Raw genomic sequence first — 22,684 nt, forward strand, 5'->3', positions numbered from 1 at the left:
CTCCCATCTATACTACTCACGGGATCAGTACAAAATCCCGCTGGACGGGATCCCGGCGGTCGAAATACCGACACCGGAATCCCGACCAGCACAATCCCGACAGGGGTAGCGAGTGGAACGCAGCCCTTTGCGGGCTCGCTGCACTCGCCACGCTGCAAGCACGGTGCCTCGCAACGTTCAGCACACTATTTTATTCTCCCTCTATGGGTGTCGTGGACACCCACGGAGGGAGAATATGTCGGGATTCCGACCGCCAGGATTCCGTCCGGCGGGATCTTGACCGCATCCCCTACTTACACCTCTATCCCCATCTATACTACTCACACCTCTACTCCCATCTATACCACTCACACTGCTACAGCCTCACACCTGCCCCTACTCACACTGCTACAGCCTCACAGCTAATCTACTCCCATCTATATTACTCACTGCTACAGCTTCACACTTGCCCCTACTTACACTGTTACAGCCTCACACCTGCCCCTACTCACACTGCTACAGCCTCACAGCTAACCTACTCCCATCTATACTACTCACACCTCTACTCCCAGCTATACTACTCACACTACTACAGCCTCACAGCTACTCTACTCACTGCTACAGCCTCACACCTGCCCGTACTCACACTAATATAGCCTCACAGCTACTCTACTCCCATCTATACTACTCAGTTACAGCCTCACACCTGCCCATACTCACTGCTACAGCCTCACACCTGCCCCTACTCACACTGCTACAGCCTCACAGCTACTCTACTCCCATCTATACTACTCACACTGTTACAGCCTCACACCTGCCGCTACTCACACTGCTACAGCTTCACAGCTAATCTACTCGCTCCCCTCCAATCTGTCCTCAACTCTGCAGCTAGGCTCATCTTCCTCTCCCGCCGCACCACTTCTGCCACTCCCCTTCAACAAAATCTACACTGGCTCCCATTCCCCTACAGAATCCTCTTCAAACTCCTCACCCTCACATACAAGGCCATCTCTAATTCCACTGCTCCCTACATCTCCAACCTCCTCTCCCTTCATACTCCCTCCCGCCCACTACGGTCGGCTGATGACCGTCGCCTCTCCTCTGCCTTGGTCACTGCTTCCCATGCACGAGTTCAGGATTTTGCCCGTGCTGCACCCCTTCATTGGAATGCGCTCCCCTGCTCCATTAGACTCTCCCCGACCTTGCAAAGCTTCAAACGGGCATTGAAAACCCACCTATTCATCAAAGCGTACCCCTCCAATGCATAACCTAGTCCTTAGGTTGCTCCTCCATCCCCCTGCCCCATGCCTTGGACATCTCTGCTTTGCTCGCATACCACCATCAGGCTTACCTGCTTGCACCTCATGTCATCTGTCTGTTGCCCCTCCCCACTAGATTGTTAGCTCTTCAGAGCAGGGCCCTCTTTCCTCTTGTCTAAACCCTCTATACTACTCACACTGCTACAGCCTCACACCTGCCCCTGCTCACACTGCTACAGCCTCACAGCTACTCTACTCCCATCTATACTACTCACACCTCTACTCCCATCTATACTATTCACACTGTTACAGCCTCATACCTGCCCCTACTGACATTGTTACAGCCTCACAACTCCCCCAGTCTTCACACTCAGCCAAACTCGCTCCTCTTGTCTGAGCTCTGGTCTTTTTGCTGTAGATTGCAAGCTTGATTGGCTAAATCATGCTGCTAATAGTGTATTATGTGTATATGATGGCTGGTGATAAATGTGGACCATACTTGCCTACCTGACCCTCTCCATGAGGGAGAAAATGCTCTGTTCCTAGACTTTCCTGGTAATGTATGATTGCCATCACCTGTGGTGAAAGTCCAGGAACAGGGCATTTTCTCCCTCATGGAGAGGGTCAGGTAGGCAAGTATGATGTGGACCATCATCTTGGATGAAGATCACTCTGTAAAGGGCACTAATAACCATGCACATATAAGTTAGTGGTCAGCATATCATTTTCTTCTCCAGGAATAATCACATATGTATAGGAGGTTTCACCTCGCTTTGCCTTTATGGAAGCTGGCATGTGGCTAATTTCCATCTTGGCTTAAGGCAGTTTCCTGAGCTCATCCATTACAGTCCAGGTTTTAAGGAATATCCATGCTTGAGTCCAGCTGGTTAAATCAAACTTAGGTACTAATTAAATCACCTGTGTTTAATCATGACTATCCTTAAAACATGGAGTGCAAGGGAGGAGCCTGGAAATTGTGGCTTAAGGAAATGAGTAGCATCCAGTTCAGAGACCCTAACAAGGACGTGATGGAACAGCAGATAGGGGGTCCCTTTACTAGTATATAATCATTAACATAAGTCCTTGCCCCTTTGGAGCTTATATTCTAAATTCTGCACCACACAAACCAGGGCACATTTTGTCATCAGCCAACTATTATGTTTTTGGCCACCCTAAACATATGTATGTATGTTTGTTTGTTTATGTGTATGTATGTATGTTTGTGTGTATGTATGTATGTATGTATGTATGTTTGTGTGTATGTATGTATGTATGTATGTTTGTGTGTATGTATGTATGGTATTTTTATATGGCTGTGGATTTTGTACATGAGAATTGGCCTCATTCAGTCCTGATTGCAGCAGCAATATTGTTTTCTAATGGGAAAACCATGTGCACTGCAGGGGGGCACATGTAACATGTGCAGGCAAATGTTGGTTGACAGTAGTTACACCGGTTAAGGTTGCTGTCATGCGTCAGCAGTGTATGGGGATCCTAGTGAAACTGATTTCCTGGCCTGATTTTTGCAGAACCGGGTGTACATTTGTGTGGTCAAATTGGCAATAGATCTGGCCATTTCATGATCTAGCTGACTTACCGTGAAGCTGTAAGTGTGACCTTGTTTACCTTAGGGGGTAGGTATATTGTTCAAGCCATATTTGGCAAGTACAGATGTTATGGTGTATATCACAATCTACACAGTGTGTGTCATGCAGAAATTCCAATTACATGAATAAATGGAGCCACGCTTATTATAACAAATAGTTTACCACTTAATATTTAGATTTAATAGAATGTTGTGACATCACGAGCTGTTTAGAAATTACAAAACTAGATTTGGTCCTCAGAATGTTTTTTTTTCTTTCTGTTTTCCTTTCAGCAAAATTCACAAATCTTCAGTCTTATAGAATAAAACATCACAAACTATTCTTCCTGTGTGCTCTTGTTTTTGGAGTCAAACATGCAATTCCAAAGTTATATAAATAAAACATATTTGTACATTATACATTTCTGATTGTGTCCAGGTAGCCGTTACTTGTTTTCCTCCCCCGTTTTTTTGTCCATCAGGAGACCTGGGGTAAGGGGTCATGCTTGTTTTTGTTTCAGGTGCGGCCAGGTACTATAAGCTTGTCTGGCCCCTTCAATGTGTCATTGCACAGTCATGAAATTATCGTAGCTATAAGCCTGAGGAAGATACAAGCACCAATTCTTTATAACTAACTATATTCCTTCCCGTGATAACCTATTGTAAATATGCAGCTGGTGCTATGATAATTTTGGGCCACTTCTGCTTTCCATCTTGCCCCTCCGTGTCCGTCCAACAGTTGCCCTCCCGCCACTGCCCTTCGCTTATCCTCTTTGCACGCAGCGGAGATCAAGTCTGTTATCTTTGTCCAACACGATTTTCCAGGTCTTCCATCCGTCGTGTGATCTGCTCCAGTGAGTTTATGTCAAGGAATAAACGACTATTAGTATCTCAGTTATTGCCATTAAGTTTCTGCAACAGGAATGGGGACATGGGTGTCTACAGCAGGGGACAAGAGAAGAAACTTGTAAGTAGCTTGTCAACCAATCAGTGTCTTCCTATACATTCAGCAGAAAATCAGAGTCTCTCTTTTGTCTTATAGTTTTTCCTGTTAGAATCACAACAGTATTTGGACAGTTACTCTGCATGACTGAGTGCTCTCTAAGCTTTGCTTTCTCGTGTGTTCTGTGTGTACACTCTGTGAGTGGACTCGCCTATACACCTCTAGCTGTCCATGTTTTGTGTGTCCCGGAATATAAAGCAACCTTCATAATGATGCGTATATCGGGTGTGCAGAATTATTGTATAATGTTTGCATACTATAGACAGACACTGGTATGCAATGCAATGTTAAGGTGCGCATACATTAGACTGCACGATGCCCCATCCCCCGACCCGCCAGAAGCGTTATGCTGCCGACAGGAGGCCATCCATGGTCGGCAATCTGTTGGAGGATCGGGGAAATTAACCGTGTTAAAAATGCGTAAACGGTCGGGATCGGGATTTTAAAACATGTTTAATATTACTGATGCGACCATCTTGGGAATGGGGGATTTTAGCAATCCATCGCTGGTGTATGAGGGGGCATTACAGGGGCAGGCAACCTGTGGCACTCCAGCAGCTGTGGAACTACACATGCCAGCATGCCCTGCCAAAGTTTTGCTGTGAGGGCATACTAAAATTGTTAGGGCATGCTGTACGGCGCACTCCATCTAATGTCCCTGTACGGCAACACTCCATCTAATGTCCCTGTACGGCACACTCCATCTAATGTCCCTGTACGGCAACACTCAATCTAATGTCCCTGTACGGCAACACTCCATATAATGTCCCAGCACGGTAACACTCCATATAATGTCCCTGTACGGCAACACTCCATATAATGTCCCTGTACGGCAACACTCCATATAATGTCCCTGTACGGCAACACTCCATCTAATGTCCCTGTACGGCACACTCCATCTAATGTCCCTGCACGGCACACTCCATCTAATGTCGCTGTACGGCAACACTCCATATAATGTCCCTGTACGGCACACTCCATCTAATGTCCCTGTACGGCAACACTCCATATAATGTCCCAGCACGGTAACACTCCATATAATGTCCCAGCACGGTAACACTCCATATAATGTCCCAGCACGGTAACACTCCATATAATGTCCCAGCACGGTAACACTCCATATAATGTCCCAGCACGGTAACACTCCATCTAATGTCCCAGCACGGTAACACTCCATATAATGTCCCAGCACGGTAACACTCCATCTAATGTCCCAGCACGGTAACACTCCATATAATGTCCCAGCACGGCACACTCCATCTAATGTCCCTGACATTATCCACAGACAAAATATATAACTACAGAAGAAAGGAGTAGGGCACAAGGATGTAGCAAAGATTAAAAGAAAAATGGTAATGCTAAAGATAATCTCTATAATAAAATGAACTGCTGATAAGAGAACTAGATGGGGGTAAAGAAAGGGAGGGAAATTAGGGAGGGAAATTAGGGCGGGCGGGAGGGGTGCATTGAAAAAGTGTATGAAAAAGAGAAAGAAGATAATATAAAGCAGGCAGTGCCGGGGACAACCTCTAGCTGTAAATGAGTTAGAAAGTTATGAATAATATAAAGGATATATTGTTGAGTTAGCCTCTTGACGTCTTCATTCGCATTGTACTGAAACTCCATTATATTCTTACACTGGCATTGTTCTTCTGCTGGGTTTTCTGGCACATCAAATGCATTTAGGAAAAAAGAATGAAAACATTTAGGGTCAGGATCTGTATCCCAGAGCGGGTGACAAAATCAGAGAATGCAGACGGGCGTTTACACGGATTCCATCTGTGCGACAGATAACCACAACACAATGCCTGGGCTACTCATAATGAGGGGGGCTGGCATATGTGTAACTCAGAGGCCTTCTGCAGTCCTGCTCATTGGGTTCCCCATATAGAATGCTTTAAAAACTAGAGATCTGAAGATAACATAGATTTTGCTATGATGGTTCAATAGATCCAGGAACCATTGTAGTGGTGCCCTTGTGCCATTTACAGCTTGTGATTGGGCAATAGGAAGGGGGCTAGGCCCTATTGTATGATGGAACGCATACGGACGTATTTCGCCCACCGTGGTCTAGAGGGAATTATAGGTTATTATCTACCATCCACTTCTGTGTTCCTGAGTGGGATCTCCATGTTTAACAGGTAGAGTCCAGAGCCCTTTGTCAATGTAACAGAGGAGCTTTGAAACGTTTAAGGATCAAGAAAACAAGCCAGGAATTACACGGTGTAAATGGAGAGAAGCCTCAGTGAGATCTCACCTTCTGCTTGTGTTGTGAATTTGATGGCAGACATGGAACAAGAGACTGTGACTTCACTATTTTCTCCTTTTAGTTCGGAAGTATATTCTTAAAGACACAGAATAAACAGTGATGAAGACATGGCAATGTAGTCACTGCAATACAATCATCTCTAACATGTTGTTTCAGATGATCTAAGAAATTCCCAGCTGCAGAATCAACTATCCCTTATGGTACAGTGTATTTAGGGCCCATATTTGCAGTCAGATACATTTTTCACCCTAACCATAAATATAAAAATACTGAGACGTGTAACTGTTCAGTCACATATACCCCAAGATACGTCCAACTCAAAGCACAGCATCAGACATAAAGTGCCTATACTGACACCCTGCAATGGGGTGCAGATAAGGATTGCCACTATTCATAGTAAATGTGTAAGTAACATTACTCTCAGTCATACTTGCCTACCTGATCCTCTCCATGAGGGAGAAAATGCTCTGTTCCTGGACTTTCCTGGTAATGTATGATTGCCAGCACCTGTGGTGAAACACCTTTCTTATCAATTAACTAGCTCACCACAGGTGATGGCAATCATACATTACCAGGAGAGTCCAGGAACAGAGCATTTTCTCCCTCATGGAGAGGGTCAGGTAGGCAAGTATGCTCTAAGCCTGTAGTTCTCAACTCCAGTCCTTAAGTACCACCAACAGGCCGTGTTTTGTGGATGTCTTTAACCATGCACAGGTGAGGTAGTCTATTTTGCTTTGGTCAGTAATTATCCCATCTGCTTCCACAGACAGAAATCCTGAAAACATGACCTGATGGGGGGTACATGAGGGTTGGTGTTGAGAACCAATGGCCTAATCCAGCACAATGTAATGTAATTGGCACTTACACAAGACAAAACAGTATATTCATAATGATACTAATAAATGCAAAAGACTCTTTTTCCTAAAAATCTAAAAATGATAGAAATTCAAATGCTCCAATGTCCATCATGTTATCTTCTCTCCTGCAGTAGGCCAAATTAAATTACAAAAATGGGACAAGATATGCTCTGATGGACCAATATGCAAACTGCCAATCAGTATGTTGCAGAATCTTTCATAGGTGATAAGATAGATAATTGGAGCAATATGTAACTTCCTGTGAGGTGCGGGAATTCTGCCTGTATTTTTAAAGCGGCAATCATTTACAAGGCAAAACTGACCTGTTTTTGCCTTGTAAATGATTGCTGCTTTAAAAATATGGGCAAGTTCGCCAAAGTTCCCGAAAAGACTGCACATCGCAGGCCATTACATATTGCCTAGGTGTCACTCAAGAGGTAACATGAAAATGAACTAAGGGTGATAGGTGGGAGAAAGTGACTATCGTCATAGCAACAAGCATGAAATAACTCCGGACCTGATTTTGTCGCAGCCACTGCTTTGAATTTATGCTAATGCTGCAGCCAGATGGGCTGTCTACTGAGACGCAACTGGATGTGCCTCTAATCCACTGCCGTGCGCAAATAGTCACACCATCACGAGGACATTGGCCACGCCATCAGATATTGCAGCAACACTACGGTACATGAGGGGTCATTCCGACCCGATCGGTCGCTGCAGTTTGTCGAAGCGCAGCGATTGGGTCGGAACTGCGCATGCGCCGGCGCAACAGTGCGCAAGCGCATGGCAGCCGTCGTTGCCTAGTGATCGCCTCTGAGCGGGAGGGGGCAGGGCGGCGGTATTAAGCCGCCGTTTAGGGGGAGCGGTCCGGCCAACGCAGGCGTGGCCGGACCGTTGGGGAGGCGGGCGCGGCGGCTGCGTGACGTCTCACGCAGCCGCTGCGGCCAGTGGCAGCGACAATCAACTTCCGGCCAGCCGCAGGAGCTGCGCTGGGCGGGAGTTACTCCACAAATACTAAAGCATCGCCACTGTGCGATGCTTTTGTATTTGTGCGGGGGGTGGGGCCGGACTGACATGCGGGCGGACTAGCCCTGTGCTGGGCGTCCCCCCGCATGTCAGTGAAGATGATCGTAGCTGTGCTAAATTTAGCACAGCTACGATCAACTCGGAATGACCCCCATGGTTGGTTTGCCGGTGCCAGTGGAACTGTGTCTTTCCACACAGTCCCTGACACCACCATGCCATCCATACGCCCACCGACAAAAGCCAAATGCAAATTTAAAACATTGGGGCTGGCGTCCACCTCTGACGCAGAGGCTGGAAGGCCTGGTGATGGAATCTGTGGAAGAGTCATATAATGTCCACATCTGGGACCCCAATTGCTGCACTGCTGTTACATCCCAATATCAGGAACATTCAGGAAGCTAAGTCCAGGCCGCTGGTCAGTACTGCTACTCCCACTGACAGAATATTAATAGCAGAGTCCTATCACATAGGTCACCAATAGATTAGGCAAGATTACAGTAAAGGCCCGTACACACTGGTCGATATATTGGCCGTTCTCCTGAACGGCCGATATATCGCGGGACCGTCGGCCAGTGTGTACGGCCGATACGTCTGTGAACTCCGTCGTTCACAGACGTATCGCGTCGGCCGCGCAGCACAGCCGACGGCCAATATATCTACCGATATATTTGCGCGTCGCTGTGTGTGTACGGGGCGGTCGGCCGACCGCCCGTACACATGCTGCGGCGGCCGGCGGTGATTGACAGGTGAACTGGGCGGGCGTGTGTACACGCCCGCCCAGTTCATGACGTCAGTCCCCGACGGATCGAGCAGTGTGTATGCTGAACACACTGCTCGATCCGTCCATAGATATATCTGCAGATCAATTGATCTGCAGATATATCTGTTAGTGTGTACCCACCTTAAGAGAGAACTAAATAGACAGGCTGCCACAATGGGCAGTGAGCCAGGGACTGTCTCTCATATACAGGCGGAACCCCTATATTAAGTTTTAATTATTACAATACAATTATTACACTATTGCCTCTCTCCACTCCAATCTATCCTCAGTTCTGCTGCCAGGCCTCTCTTCCTCTACAAACGTACTACGTCCACCTCCCATCACTGGCTTCCCTTCCCCTTCCATATCCAATTCAAGCTTCTCACACTACAAAGCCATCACCCATCGCTCTCTCATTTACATATCTCACCTTATCTCCCATTACACTCTCACCCATCCCTCTTCACTCCACACAAACATGCCACGTCTCCTGCCATTCCTGCCTCCAAGATCTAGGCCGTGGTGCGCCCTACCTCTGGAATTCTCTCCCTCTCCCTATCAGACTCTCCACCTTTCTACAAAACTTTCTACAGGCTCTCAAGACCCAATTCTTCATCAAACCCATCCATCTCTCCTACTAACCCTCTAGTCCATGGTCACTTCTACCCCATCTCTCATCCTAATGCTCTGTCACATGGCCCACTTCTACCCCATGTCTCATCCTAACTCTCTGCTCCATGGTCACTTCTACCCCATCTCTTATCCTAACCCTCTTTCACATGCTCACTTCTACCCCATCTCTTATACTAACCCTCCGCTACATGCTCACTTCTACCCCATCTCTCATCCTAACCCTCTGTCACATGCTCACTGCTACCCCATCTCTCATCCTAACCCTCTCCTACATGCTCACTTCTACCCCATCTCTCATCCTAACTTTCTGTCACATGCTCACTTCTACCCCATCTCTCATCCTAACCCTCTGTCACATGCTCACTTCTACCTCATCTCTCATCCTAGCCCTCTGTCACATGCTCACTTCTACCCCATCTCTCATCCTAACCCTCTGTCACATGCTCACTTCTACCCCATCTCTCATCCTAACCCTCTGTCACATGCTCACTTCTACCCCATCTCTCATCCTAACCCTCTGCTACATGCTCACTTCTACCACATCTCTCATCCTAACCCTCTGTCACATGCTCACTTCTACCCCATCTCTCATCCTAACCCTCTGCTACATGCTCACCTCTGCCACATCTCTCATCCTAACCCTCTGTCACATGCTCACTTCTACCCCATCTCTCATCCTAACCCTCTGCTACATGATCACTTCTACCCCATCTCTCATCCTAACCCTCTATCACATGCTCACTTCTACCCCATCTCTCATCCTAACCCTCTGCTACATGCTCACTTCTACCCCATCTCTCCTCCTAACCCTCTGTCACATGCTCACTTCTACCACATCTCTCATCCTAACCCTCTGTCACATGCTCACTTCTACCCCATCTCTTATCCTAACCCTCTGCTACATGCTCACTTCTGCCACATCTCTCATCCTAACCCTCTGTCACATGCTCACTTCTACCCCATCTCTCATCCTAACCCTCTGCTACATGCTCACTTCTACCCCATCTCTCATCCTTACCCTCTGTCACATGCTCACTTCTACTCCATCTCTTGTCCTAACCCTCTGCTACATGGCTCACTTCTAGTGTCACCCCTACCTGTCTGCCCCTCCCCTTCAGAATGTAAGCTCTCACAAGCAGGGCCCTCTCCCCCATGTGCTTTTCCCTCTCTTAGGCTATTTTATACTCCATACTCCCTACAACAGCACCTACCCCTCAGTTTCTGCCACCCTGATGATTGTTTCAGTGTCCTCTCCCCTGATGCAGCAATGTTTATATGACATGTACTTGTCCTACATTGTTTTGTACTGTAAGTTGCTGTTTTCTTGTTTTGCTCATTTATGTACTTTGGGGGTAATTCCAAGTTGATCGCAGCAGGAAATTTTTTAGCAGTTGGGCAAAACCATGTGCACTGCAGGGGAGGCAGATATAACATGTGCAGAGAGAGTTAGATTTGGGTGTGGTGTGTTCAATCTGCAATCTAAATTGCAGTGTAAAAATAAAGCAGCCAGTATTTACCCTGCACAGAAACAAAATAACCCACCCAAATCTAACTCTCTCTGCACATGTTATATCTGCCTCCCCTGCAGTGCACATGGTTTTGCCCAACTGCTAAAAAATTTCCTGCTGCGATCAACTTGGAATTACCCCCTTTGTTAGGTGCTACGGAACCCTTGTGGTGCCATATAAATAAACAATAATAATAATAATAATAATAATAATAATAATACTATACAGTCTTTACCTTGGTTGTAGAGGTCTGTAGTTTCTTTCCAATTGATCCACCCTGTAAAGAGATTTGTTTTAGTAATTGTCAGCAATCTGTAAGTGGTAAATGTCATTATATGTTGGGAGTAAGAACCATAGTTTATTTTAATGATTGATTTTCTCCCTATATGTTGGGATCAAGAACCATCAGATGTATTAAGCTTGGAGAAGGCATAAAGAAGTAATAAAGAGGTGACAAGTGCAAGGTGATAATGCACCAGCCAATCAGCTCATAACTGTCAATTTACATATTTGAGTTGATTGGTTGGTGCATTATCACCTCGCACTTATCACCGCTTTGTCACTTCTCCAGGCTTAATACATCTGCCCCATTATGTCCAGCTCGCAACCACTGGCCAAGCCTTTCAGGGAAATAAGTTATGATGAGATATTCATTGAGGAACTTGTTGGTGGTATAGATGTGTTCCACAGATTTTTGTCTAGGGGTTTTTAGAAGTTATTGTCTTTCCCCCTCTGTTCAGACAAGAGCTGGTTTTCCATGTCCCTGGAGTGAATGGAGGAGAGTGGGGAGGGCCCCAAACCAGCATAGGCTCACTAACAGACTGCAAGTGTGGTGCCAAAATAAAACATAGGACAACCATGTAACTGGGTCGCACTGCCTGGGGAATATCAGGAAAATAATCCTAAAAGGCTCAGTGGGAGATGTATCAAACAATGGAGAGAGATAAAGTGCCAACCATTCAGCTTTTAACTGTCATTTTACAAGCTGTGTTTGAAAAATGAGAGGAGCTGATTGGTTGGTACTTTGGGCCTGTTTCTGATTTGTGAATAAATAAATAAAAAATCAAACAAATAGCTTTGTATCTTAAACAAGCCATGATCCAAAATTGGCCGGGATTGAATCCCGGGATTGGAGCTTCCAATTCGGGACAATGCTTTTTTGAAATGCCGATCCAGTTCAGCATATGGCTCAGACGCTGCCCGGCTCCCCCTGCCCTCGGCAGTGCAACTGTGTGCACTGCGCAGCGTGACATGGTGCTAGAGGTCACCAGCACAAGCCTTGGCACTGGCCTGGAATGCCCGCACCTGCCTCCTGCCGTCCATACTCACCGCCTGCTGGACCTGCGGGCCGGACCAACCGACAGCACAGCCGCCTGCCGCACGGACCCACCAACAGCATCTCTGCCATCCGGACCTGAGGAGGGTGAGTATTATTTTTCTCTATTTTTTTTTACCCTAGTCAATCCAGGGTATCCCTGGAATCTCGGGATTTACCGCTTTTCAATCCCGAGTCCAGGGATGACATGAGGGGCGGTATAGCCCTGTGCTGGGCATCCCCCCGCATGTCTATGGTCATAATCGTAGCCCTGCAAAATTTAGCAAGGCTACGATCAACTCAGAATGACCCCCATGGTTCACATTTAAATCGAGATGCCAAAAATTGAAAACAAAAGTAAAATCAGCTTCACGTGGAGATTTATTTTTTGTTAAAACTGACATGTAGAATCCTGCTGATTGCAATATTAGAACAATAAATTATTATTGAAGCAAGAACCACATAATTAACGTGATAGATTTAGCAAAAAGATGACTTACATAGTATTGTTTCAGAGGGTGCTACATAAAAACAATTATCATTAATATTGATGTTGGACTATGCAGATCACTAACATCCAAATATGGCCTCCGCAAAGAGATGAGACAACACAGCACAGGGGTTACAATCTTGTAAGAGGGTGTTTATCAGGTTTATGCCAGCTGTCGGGATCCCGGCGGTCAGGATGCCAACGCTGAATCCTGTCAGCCGTCAATGCCGCCAGACGGAATACTGGCGCACAGGTGCTATTTCCACTCGTGTGTGTCCACAACACCCATAGAGTGGGAATAGATCCTGTGGCGAGCGCAGCTCACCACCGTGTCTGCAGTGTGACGAGCGCAGAAAAGGGACTTGCACCGTTCGCCCCGCTACCAGCATTCTGCCGGGTGGGATGCAGCTGTCAGGATACTGACAGTCGGCATCCAGCCCGATGGGATTACGTATGTAATAGGACTCAAGTTGTCCTCTTTCCAGGGGGCCAAATTTAGCTTCTGGTGAGGACGAAGATAGGTCCCACTCCTGGGAGTGGTTACGTACAGACTTACAGATGTGCCCTCATACATCACTGCTGCAGTCGCGCCAAGCAGCCCCTCTCAGCACGCCAGGTCCCGCAAAACTCTGCTAGCGTCAGGGGCGTCTTTTTTTGTGAAAACGCATCTCAGTCAAAACATGATGCAGCTAGGATACACGAGGAGACTGTGCTGATTAATTAGATATACAACACTGTGTACGACTGAGTCTCTGAATCTGTATAAGAAGTGCTAAAATGTAGCAGCTGCAGCTTTTTTCCAATATAGTTCCATTGTGCTGCGTATACAGGGCCCTAATTCAGATCTGTTCGCTCACTAGCGTTTTTTGCTGCACAGCGATCAGGCAACTGCTGCGCATGTGAATGCACCGCAATGCGCAGGCGTGCCATACGGTTACAAAGCGGATCGTTGTTGTGCACTGGTTCTAGCGAAGAAACCATTTGCAGAGCCGTTTGCAAGGAGATTGACAGGAAGAGGGCGTTTGTGGGTGGCAACTGGCCGTTTTCTGGGAGTGGTTGGAAAAACGAAGGCGTGTCAAAGCGGGTGTCTGACTTCAATTCCGGGCTCGAATAGGCTGAAGTGATCATAGCAGCTGAGTAAGGTCAGGGTTACTCAGAAACTGCACAAGCTGTTTTTGTACAGGGTTGCTGCACACGCGTTCGCACATTTGCAAAGCTAAAATACACTCCCCTATAGGTGGCGTCTATCTGTTCGCAGTGCTGCAAAAAATAGCTAGCGAGCAAACAGATCTGAATTATGCCCACAGACTCAGTTGCCTTTTCTGCAAAAAAGGATACCAGGTGCGAGCAGAGTTGCATGGGACCTGGCGGCTCACTCGAGTCAGGCATCTCACGCTGTGTGGCATATTGAGGATAAATGAATGAGGACACAGCTGCAGCTCCTGCCATAGGCCTCTAACTCAGGTGAGATTTCTTCCCGATAGGTGAAGTTATTCTGTGTGCGTGTCACATATCCCTGATGCACTGCATGAGTTATTGCCCTCTGAGTGTATATTGTTACTGGAACAATTATGTCAGCTACAAACTAAACAGGGCAGTTCCACTGAAGAGGACTACATGGCTCACTATCTATCATAGTCCCATATAAAGCCACATACATATAAGCTTCATTGTGGAGACGTAAAGCTACTTATCTCGTAAACCGATCTTCCTTCTCCTGCTGCTCCATGGGGGTCATTCAGACCTGACCGCACGCTAGCTTTTTGTGCAGCGCTGTGATCAGGTCAGAACTGCGCATGCGTATACACCGCAATACACAAGCACGTCGCCCCACGGCGATGGGGATCGCCGGACAGCGACGGAACGAACAAGAACGACGGAACGAGAAAGCGATCGCAAGAAGATTGACAGGAAGAGGCCATTTGTGGGTGTCACCTGACCATTTCCAGGGAGTGTCTGGAAAAACGTAGGCGTGTCCAGCCGTTTGAAGCGAGGGTTCCTGACGTCAGCTCCTGGCCGGATCATTGCACTGGAAGAGTAAGTCCTGAGTTGTGCAGAGACTGCACAAACTTTTGTTTGTGCAGCTCTCTGCACCTGAGATTGCACCCCTGCACAGCGACTACCCCCGCCCCCTGTAGGCGCTGATGACCCGATCGCAGGGATGCAAAAAACACACCCTAGCGATCAGGCCTGAATTAGGCCCCACATCCGCTGTGCCACTCTGCAAATCCAACACTACTGTAGCTCCCACTTACCTGCAGAATCCAATTCAAGCTGCTTAGAACCTTCCTTTTTTTGCCATCTGCTCCTATCCATACGAGCTTGTGACAAGATACATGCCCGTTCTCCCTCTTCTCCAACGCTACTACCCTCTTTTCCCTCTCAGTCCTGACCAGACTCTCCCCCAACCATTAATATTTCACTAACACTTATACTAACCCCCCCCCGATAGTACTACCAGCAACAGTTCCTCATTCACTTCACATCCTACTAGCTACTAAGGGAGCCTGTGTCAACTGCTAGAAGTGCAGAGGTCCTCTTCCTGACTCACATGTATCAACTCATGTTATTCACAGACAGGGTCGAATTTAGGGGCAAGCCGCCCTTAGGCACAATATTATAGGACCCACCCCAGGATTCTGGTAAACTCCACCCCCTCCAGTATCATAATTTTTTTTGTGTTCTTTTGCAGGCATCTATCGTGGCCTGAGAACCTCCCAGATTGCACCTGGAGTGCTCCCAAGACTCTCCCCAATACAAACCTAGTCTTTCGGGCAACTGGACTGCACATGCACATCCTCCTGATGTATCATTGAGGATGTAGTCTTGTTCTGTGTCCAAATAACAAAGGCTGAATTGAGGCTCTAGAATACTCCGTGGCAGCGGGACTGCTGTGCTGCCCCCAGCTAGTGGTGCCCCTAGACACATGCCTCCTGTGACCAGTGAGAGATTTGGCACAGTACACAGACTGAGATACATGGTGTAACAATTGACTTCCTTGCTGTAACATGGAGCTATAGTGATGACTAATGCTTAAGATAGCGTAAATAGTTTTTTTTTACTGGTTCTCAGCATTTTATAAGAAAACCCCTGCAAATTAGCATAGTCTGTAAGTGACAGACGTGCTGCATGTATCAAATGAGAGAAGCACGTGTTCTGCAGGCAGTACCTTCACAGATGCTGGATTTTAGTTTCTCAGTGATATATCCCATGGAGCTGAAGTCATCAGCATGAATAACATGTTTCTCTTGCGGAGCTGAAGCAATTTCTTGTAACTCCTCGTCGATCGCTTTTCCCACTCCGACGGCGTAGATGGTGATGCCTGAGAAGGAGACAGACAGAGTGCTGCATAATTACGTCATGGTTATTAATTCCACAGCAACCTCCAAGTACCCTGACCTGACACAACTGTGAGCCATGCGCTGCCCAGACAGCAGAGGCTTCTGCAGCTACTGGCACTGACAGAGATACCCAGTAATATGTATAACAAGGGAATGGTGCTCTCATGTAATAACCATTTCACTGCCGCTACACACAAACATAGGTGCGCCAGGCATCTACACACAGTCTAGATGACTATTTGGGGATGGGGGCTTAAACCATTATTCACGAGAATGTATATTATCAGTTCCCTAGGGGCAGGTGAGCATCACTCATACACGGTGGGCTTCATGTATCAAACCTCTGAGAAGTTGCCCACAGAAACCAATCAGGTTCTACAGTAGCTATCATGTGCCTAGCACAGTCTATAAAATGACAGCTAGAAGCTGACTGGTTTCTATCTCCCTCAAATGTTTGATACATCCCCCTCACAGAGTGAACGCTTTTGCCTTCCCGTGTTTCGCTTACTTTGGCAGAGATACAGCACAAAGTGACTCATTTTCTCCTCAAACTGCACCGCCAGGCGAAACTCTGCCGCAAGTCGTGATTAACTGTCTGTTGGGGAAAACAGTCCTTATATAAAGAGGTCTGTTCTGAATCGTCATCATTTTTCCTCACAAACAGATGACATCGGGTTACTTAGCTGTCTCAGGGCTCTGCCAAATATCTCAACCTATGGATGGCGCTGCCCCATGCAGCTTAATGATGTGTAATATTAACATTTGCTGCTATTACTAAAACATACACCTGAAAGACGTATCCGACTGGGACAGAAAATCATAAATATAAATCTGGCAAGCAACGGTTCAGTAATTAGTGTCTTTATATGTGTGGGCTGCTGGGTGATAGGGGTTCCAGTGGTGGCTGCCTCAGTGTGCTGATCCGTTCACAGCAAAGGAAAAATACACGGTCGAGTCACATTACTAAGACCACCAGCTAACAGCAAAAGTAACCACTTTGGAGCCCCATGTGTAACAGGATTCGCTGAACTGTCGTTTTAGACACACATCTGGTAGCCCCCAGGTTCATTTTGACAGTGAGCTGCTCCACTGTAGTGTGTCGGTCGGCCCTCATGCACCTTCGTGGCCAACGTTCACATCTTACATCAATTGCACGTGGTGCTCCGCAGTTTCCACATCGGTTATTCGCAATGCTGCCATTTGTCCAGTCACGATACACCTTCACCACAGCAGAACGTGAACAGTTTACAAACTGCGCTGTTTCAGAAATACCGCCACCCTTGGCCCGAAAGCCTATATTATTATTATTACATTTTAATTATAAGGCGCCACAAGTGTTTCGCAGCGCCGTACAAAGGACAGTACAGGGAGACAAAACTTAGCATTACAGTAAATAAATAACAGAAATAGAGTACAGGTAACAAGGAGCACCACACATTCTCGAGACATAATACAGCGAAGATGTAAGTAGTGAGGGAGTGATCATCATACTACTAGAGGCTGGTGGCCATAGATGGAGATGAGCCTTTACTAGCTGGAGAGAACGAGGGTAAAGATGGTCGCTGAGTAGTGAGCTGCGAGTGAAATGTGTCGAGAAGAGGGCTTTCACAACAAGAGGAAAGAGGGCCCTGCTCTGAAGAGCTAACAATCTAGTGGGGAGGGGCGACAGACAGATGACAAGAGGTGCAAGCAAGCGGGAGGTAGCCTGATGGCAGTATTTAAGCAAAGCTGAGATGTTATCCCTTTTTGCAACTCGGATAAATCGCCCCTTTTATCCATGACAGGAACAAGTGATATGTGTGCAGACGGCGTATCACACACCTTATATATCCACCAAGCCAACACACGACACGTGAGGTACTTCATGGGCTACGCACTGGTTTCGTCAAATGTAGGTGGTGATCATAATAGTGTGACTCGACCGTGTGTATTTTCACTTAATTTTGGTGGATTTAATTAAGATGCATAAAATAACTAGAAGAAACACAAATCAGAACTGAATATGTGAAATATACCTTTTGAAAACAGCATTGCTAGTCATGTTCTACAAAGTAAACTACAGTATTACTGCCACAATCTCAACTTTTCTAGAATAACGGTTACCATGACGATCTCTTTAAAGTGAGCAGCACTAAACTGTCTTTGCTGATATTACATTGCAGGGCGATAAATGCACTCTGTAAACATATCTGTTGCTATATAAAAAAAGAGGAAAATACTACAGCTTATCCTGTATTCTAACATATTATTTTAGCCCTGATAGAATTCTAAGGCAAGGAAAATAAAGCGTCATTTTCCAATAAGTAATAGAGGAATAGTACCGCTCTGCTTGGCCCGGCCTGCCCAGTCTGATACTTCATCCTGTGCCCGGCCGTCGGTAAACACAATGGCCACTCTTGGGACACCCAAGGACCGTTGTCTGGCGCCCTGTGTCTCGGTAAAGCTTTTTTCATACATAAGCTTCAAGGCAAGTCCAGTCATGGATCCTCTGCCCATATATTTCATTTGGGACACTGCTTTCTTCATGTCTTTGGCTGAGCTGTACTGGGCCATAGTGAATTCTGTGTGGACGTGTGTAGAATACTGAACCAGCCCCACGCGGGCAGCTTTCTGTGAGATCTCTAAGGAGTCTATGATTCCATTTACAAACTGTTTTACAATTTCAAAGTTGTCCTCCCCGAGGCTTTTGGAACCGTCAATGATGAACACCAGGTCAACTGGTCCTTCTCCGCACTCTGAAAACCAGCAATACATAGAAAAAAATTACAGATCAGGAAATAGCTACTTTGCTCTGTACAGAATGGGATATTTCACTACAGTTTTATACATTATACATAAGTGTAGTGTAATACTAATACATTTTCTAGACATCCTCTGCCAGGATGTGTAATGCTTCCAGTTTTAACTGTAATACCAGCTACTGCCACCAGAGTGTGCCGCTAAGACAGTCATGCACATTTTAATCTATATTTGTGCACAGTAAAAAACATTCTGCACTTTTTTTTACACTGTTAATCCTTAGCTTAGATAACTTGTTTCCTTAGGTGGATGCAGCTGTAAGAATCAATTTAAATCAATCTATGCGGATTAGTGATGTTCACTGTACAGTAGGTAATATTTGATTGTTTTATTTCCAAAGACAAGCTTTGCAAAAAAATCCATTCCCTTTCATCAGGCCAAGCAATGCAAAGATAATAAGGAAAGTTATACGATATACTGTAGTGACATTAATTTCACTGCGTGGTTTTATTTGAGAGGCTATTAATCTCTTTGGCAGTTCTTGTACTTACTTACCTACAGGACGCACACGGATCGCTGCATGTTTGGTTCCCGCAGTGTTAAATGACAGTACCAAGGAGTAAAGAATATGCATTTACCCCAAAGATCAAGGGTATTTGTAATTCTTGCGTTATTACCGGATCTCTTATGGGCTAACAGAACTGCATGTGAAACGCACATCATTTCTCTTGTGTGTATAAAATTTGAGTGAATACGTATACGTTTGTGTAATGCAGGGTAGTATGGGGGTCATTCCGAGTTGATCGTAGGTGTGCTAAATTTAGCACAGCTACGATCATTCACACTGACATGCGGGGGGACGCCTAGCACAGGGCTAGTCCGCCCCGCATGTCAGTGCCCCCCCCCCCCCCCCCTCCCCGCCCCAGCAGAAGTGCAAAGGTATCGCACAGCGGCGATGCCTTTGCACTTTTAAGAGTAGCTCCCGACCAGCGCAGCTTTAGCGTGCTGGCCGGGAGCTACTCGTCGCTCCCCGGCCTGCAGCGTCTGCGTGTGACCACGCCGCCGTCCAGCCACCTCCCGCCCAGCAACCGTCTCTGCCTCAAAGGCGATTGCTAGGCAACGATGGCTGCCATGCGCATTTCCGACCCGATCGCTGCGCTGTGACAAAGTGGGTGGACCAGGTGGCCGATCACGTGATTCGCACTGAAATGCATCATCGTAGCCACGCTGTACAATGCAGGTAATCAAGGCATTGCATAGCAGGGGGTGTGGCTACAATGACGCGATCGCACAGCCACAGCCTCCTGCGCAGCTTCAGGCCCCTCTCTCTGCCCCCCTATGCCAGACTTTAGAGTCTGACTATGCAGAAAAGTTTGGAAATGTCATTATTGACCAAATAATCAAATATTATAAAATAGCGTAAAATGTTTGGCATCAACAGAAAAAAAAATACAGCCCTCCCTCGCTGGGCAATGTACTATATATACTCTGCTGAAGGAGCCTCTAGACTTCATTCTGCTGAGTATCACAATTTAGTTCCCTCCGCAGCCTGCTCTCATTACAAAGGATTCCCAACCCCAATGTAATTATTTGCAGTGCCTGTATAGTTTTATTTAATCACAGATTCCTCGGGGCAGCGGAGCATTAAGCTGGACACAGAAACAGATTATGTATCTAAAATTTCTCACCAACTGTTCTGGTCTGATTTGTATTCTTTGTGGCGTCTGATGTGCTTACACGGGATAATCCTATTGTGCAATTTGTGGTTAATCAGTTTCTGTTACTTAACTCCTTCTGCTCTGTGGGAATAGGTGTTGCTGAGGCAGAATAAATGTAGAGGCCATGAGCGTAACTAACATTAACCCCTGGGACTGCTATCAGATCCATGCCTAATTACGCAGTATATTCCTACATCTGCAGATTATCTCTGTCCATTCATGTTCTTACACGGATTAATGAAATCTGCCTGTTCTATGACCGATTGTATTGAAATTGTGTAATGCGGTGTAGTGGCTCTGTGTGTACTGAGGTCATGAGTTCAATTCTCAATTAGTCTGTGCAGAGTTTGTATGTTCTCCACGTGTTTGTGTGATCTGATGAATTAACACCAGTGTGTATGTGCTTGTGTGTTAGGGAATTTAGGACCTGATTCAGTAAGGATTGCTAAGTAGCAGAATTTGCAATCCTGGGGAGCAGGGGGGGTCACCCATCGCAGGGCAAAGCCACCCAGCATGCTAACTGCTGCCCCCCCCCCCCTTTGATCGCTAAAATGGAGGAGGGTCGCCACCATTTTAGTGATCGCAGCGGCTGTGTGTAACGTCACGCAGCCGCCACAATCACGCCGCCCCCATGTTGACACCACGCCCCCGCAACGCTCTGTCTCCGCCTTGGAAACGGAGCGTTGACGCCCGCCCCCTCCCCCGAGAACGTGTCTGTCTCATTGACATGCAGAGGCGGTCGCATTTTCTGTGGGGCACCGCATCCTTTTAGCATTTTTTGCAGTTGGATTGCGTATTGCGATCCAACTTGAATCGGGCACTTAGTTAGGCTGACCATATTATCCCTTTAACCTGGGACACTCATGAATTACACAGGTTCTGTGGCTGCTTAAAACCAGGTGAAATGCCGGCTTGTAGTCAGCCAGCCACAGAACCTGTGTAATTCATGAGTGTTCCAGGTTAAAGGGATAATATGGTCAGCCTACCTTAAGGTGTGTACACACGGTGAGATTCTTGCTATGTTCGATTTTGACTATGCAATTTCGCTTGAACTCCCCCAGAGCCCAGATAGCACAGATAGGACAGATTTTGACTATCTGTGCTTGAGATTTTGTCTATGTACGATTTTGACTAAGTGCCAATTTTGACTATACTTTGTACAAGATAGTACACTAGATAGTCAAAATTGACTTAAGGTGTGTACACACGGTAAGATCTTTTCTTCCGATTCTGACTATATAGTCAGAATCGGAAGAAAAGATAGTGCAGATCGCAAGGTGACAGTCACCTTGCGATCCCGATCCGATGCCGATGCGGGCCCCGCACGGTCGGCATCGGACGAAAAAATAGGCTGTGCAGGCAAGTCAATCCTGACTATCTCTATAGAAGAGATAGTCATGATTGACACTTAGCCAAAATCGCACAGAACCAGGATCGCAAGCACACTCATTATGTGCTTGCGATACTGGCTAAGTGCCGACCCGGCCCCCCGTCGCACAGTGAGAATCGGATAAGTCCGAATCTCACCGTGTGTACACACCCTTACCTGCACAGTCTATCTAGCCTTACGATACCGACCCCACGGGAGCGCACATCAGGATTGAATCTGTATCGCAAGCTGCCTAACACCATGAGATATGCACTAACTTTTCATAAGATTTTGACAATATAGTCAAAATCTTACAGATTAATCTCACCGTGTGTACACACCATTAGTCCGTGTGCCCCAATGGGGCAGAGACTGATATCAATGATATATTTTCCATGTACTGAGTAAATTGTTGGTGCTATATAAACAATAATTATAATATTAAAGGGTAGATAAAATGATAGGTTGCATTGCAAGTTCTGTATAAACACCAGTCCATTGATTTTGGTTCTACACAGCTATTTCCATGTCAACATTGAACTATAGAACAATATGAAGAAAAGAGTTTTTTTTTAATTCAATCATTTTTTATTTGAGTTTTTGATTATGCATTAACAACTTTCACAAAAAACAAACGTAAAACTACACACATACACAAAATACACATAAACAGCTGCACATTTATAAGGCACATGGTACATCAAACGGATAAAATATCCCATAAGTCACACAGTCGCAAAGCGTCGGCGTCCGGGAGTAACACAACCCAAACATATCACTTCCAATATAAGCATAAGCATAGCAGAGTAAGCGCAGTATATCGAAATACAACA

General features: G+C 46.3%; 1 protein-coding gene across 4 annotated transcripts in view; it reads right to left on the reverse strand.

The window, feature by feature from the left end:
* Positions 1-2,986: 2,986 nt before the first annotated feature.
* MATN2 (matrilin 2) overlaps positions 2,987-22,684 on the reverse strand; it is a 241,413-nt gene continuing 221,715 nt past the window's right edge. For all 4 annotated transcript variants that reach the window (XM_063924151.1, XM_063924152.1, XM_063924150.1 and 1 more), the window contains 6 exons: positions 18,347-18,760; positions 15,854-16,006; positions 11,115-11,156; positions 6,084-6,170; positions 5,401-5,490; positions 2,987-3,677 (listed from right to left, as the gene is read on the reverse strand). In XM_063924151.1, the coding sequence (XP_063780221.1) occupies positions 3,622-3,677; positions 5,401-5,490; positions 6,084-6,170; positions 11,115-11,156; positions 15,854-16,006; positions 18,347-18,760 (842 nt within the window). In that variant the 3' untranslated portion in view covers positions 2,987-3,621. The remainder of the gene's footprint in view (positions 3,678-5,400; positions 5,491-6,083; positions 6,171-11,114; positions 11,157-15,853; positions 16,007-18,346; positions 18,761-22,684) is intronic.

This window comes from Pseudophryne corroboree, chromosome 5, assembly GCF_028390025.1.
Source record: "Pseudophryne corroboree isolate aPseCor3 chromosome 5, aPseCor3.hap2, whole genome shotgun sequence".
Classification (NCBI taxonomy): Eukaryota; Metazoa; Chordata; class Amphibia; order Anura; family Myobatrachidae; genus Pseudophryne; species Pseudophryne corroboree.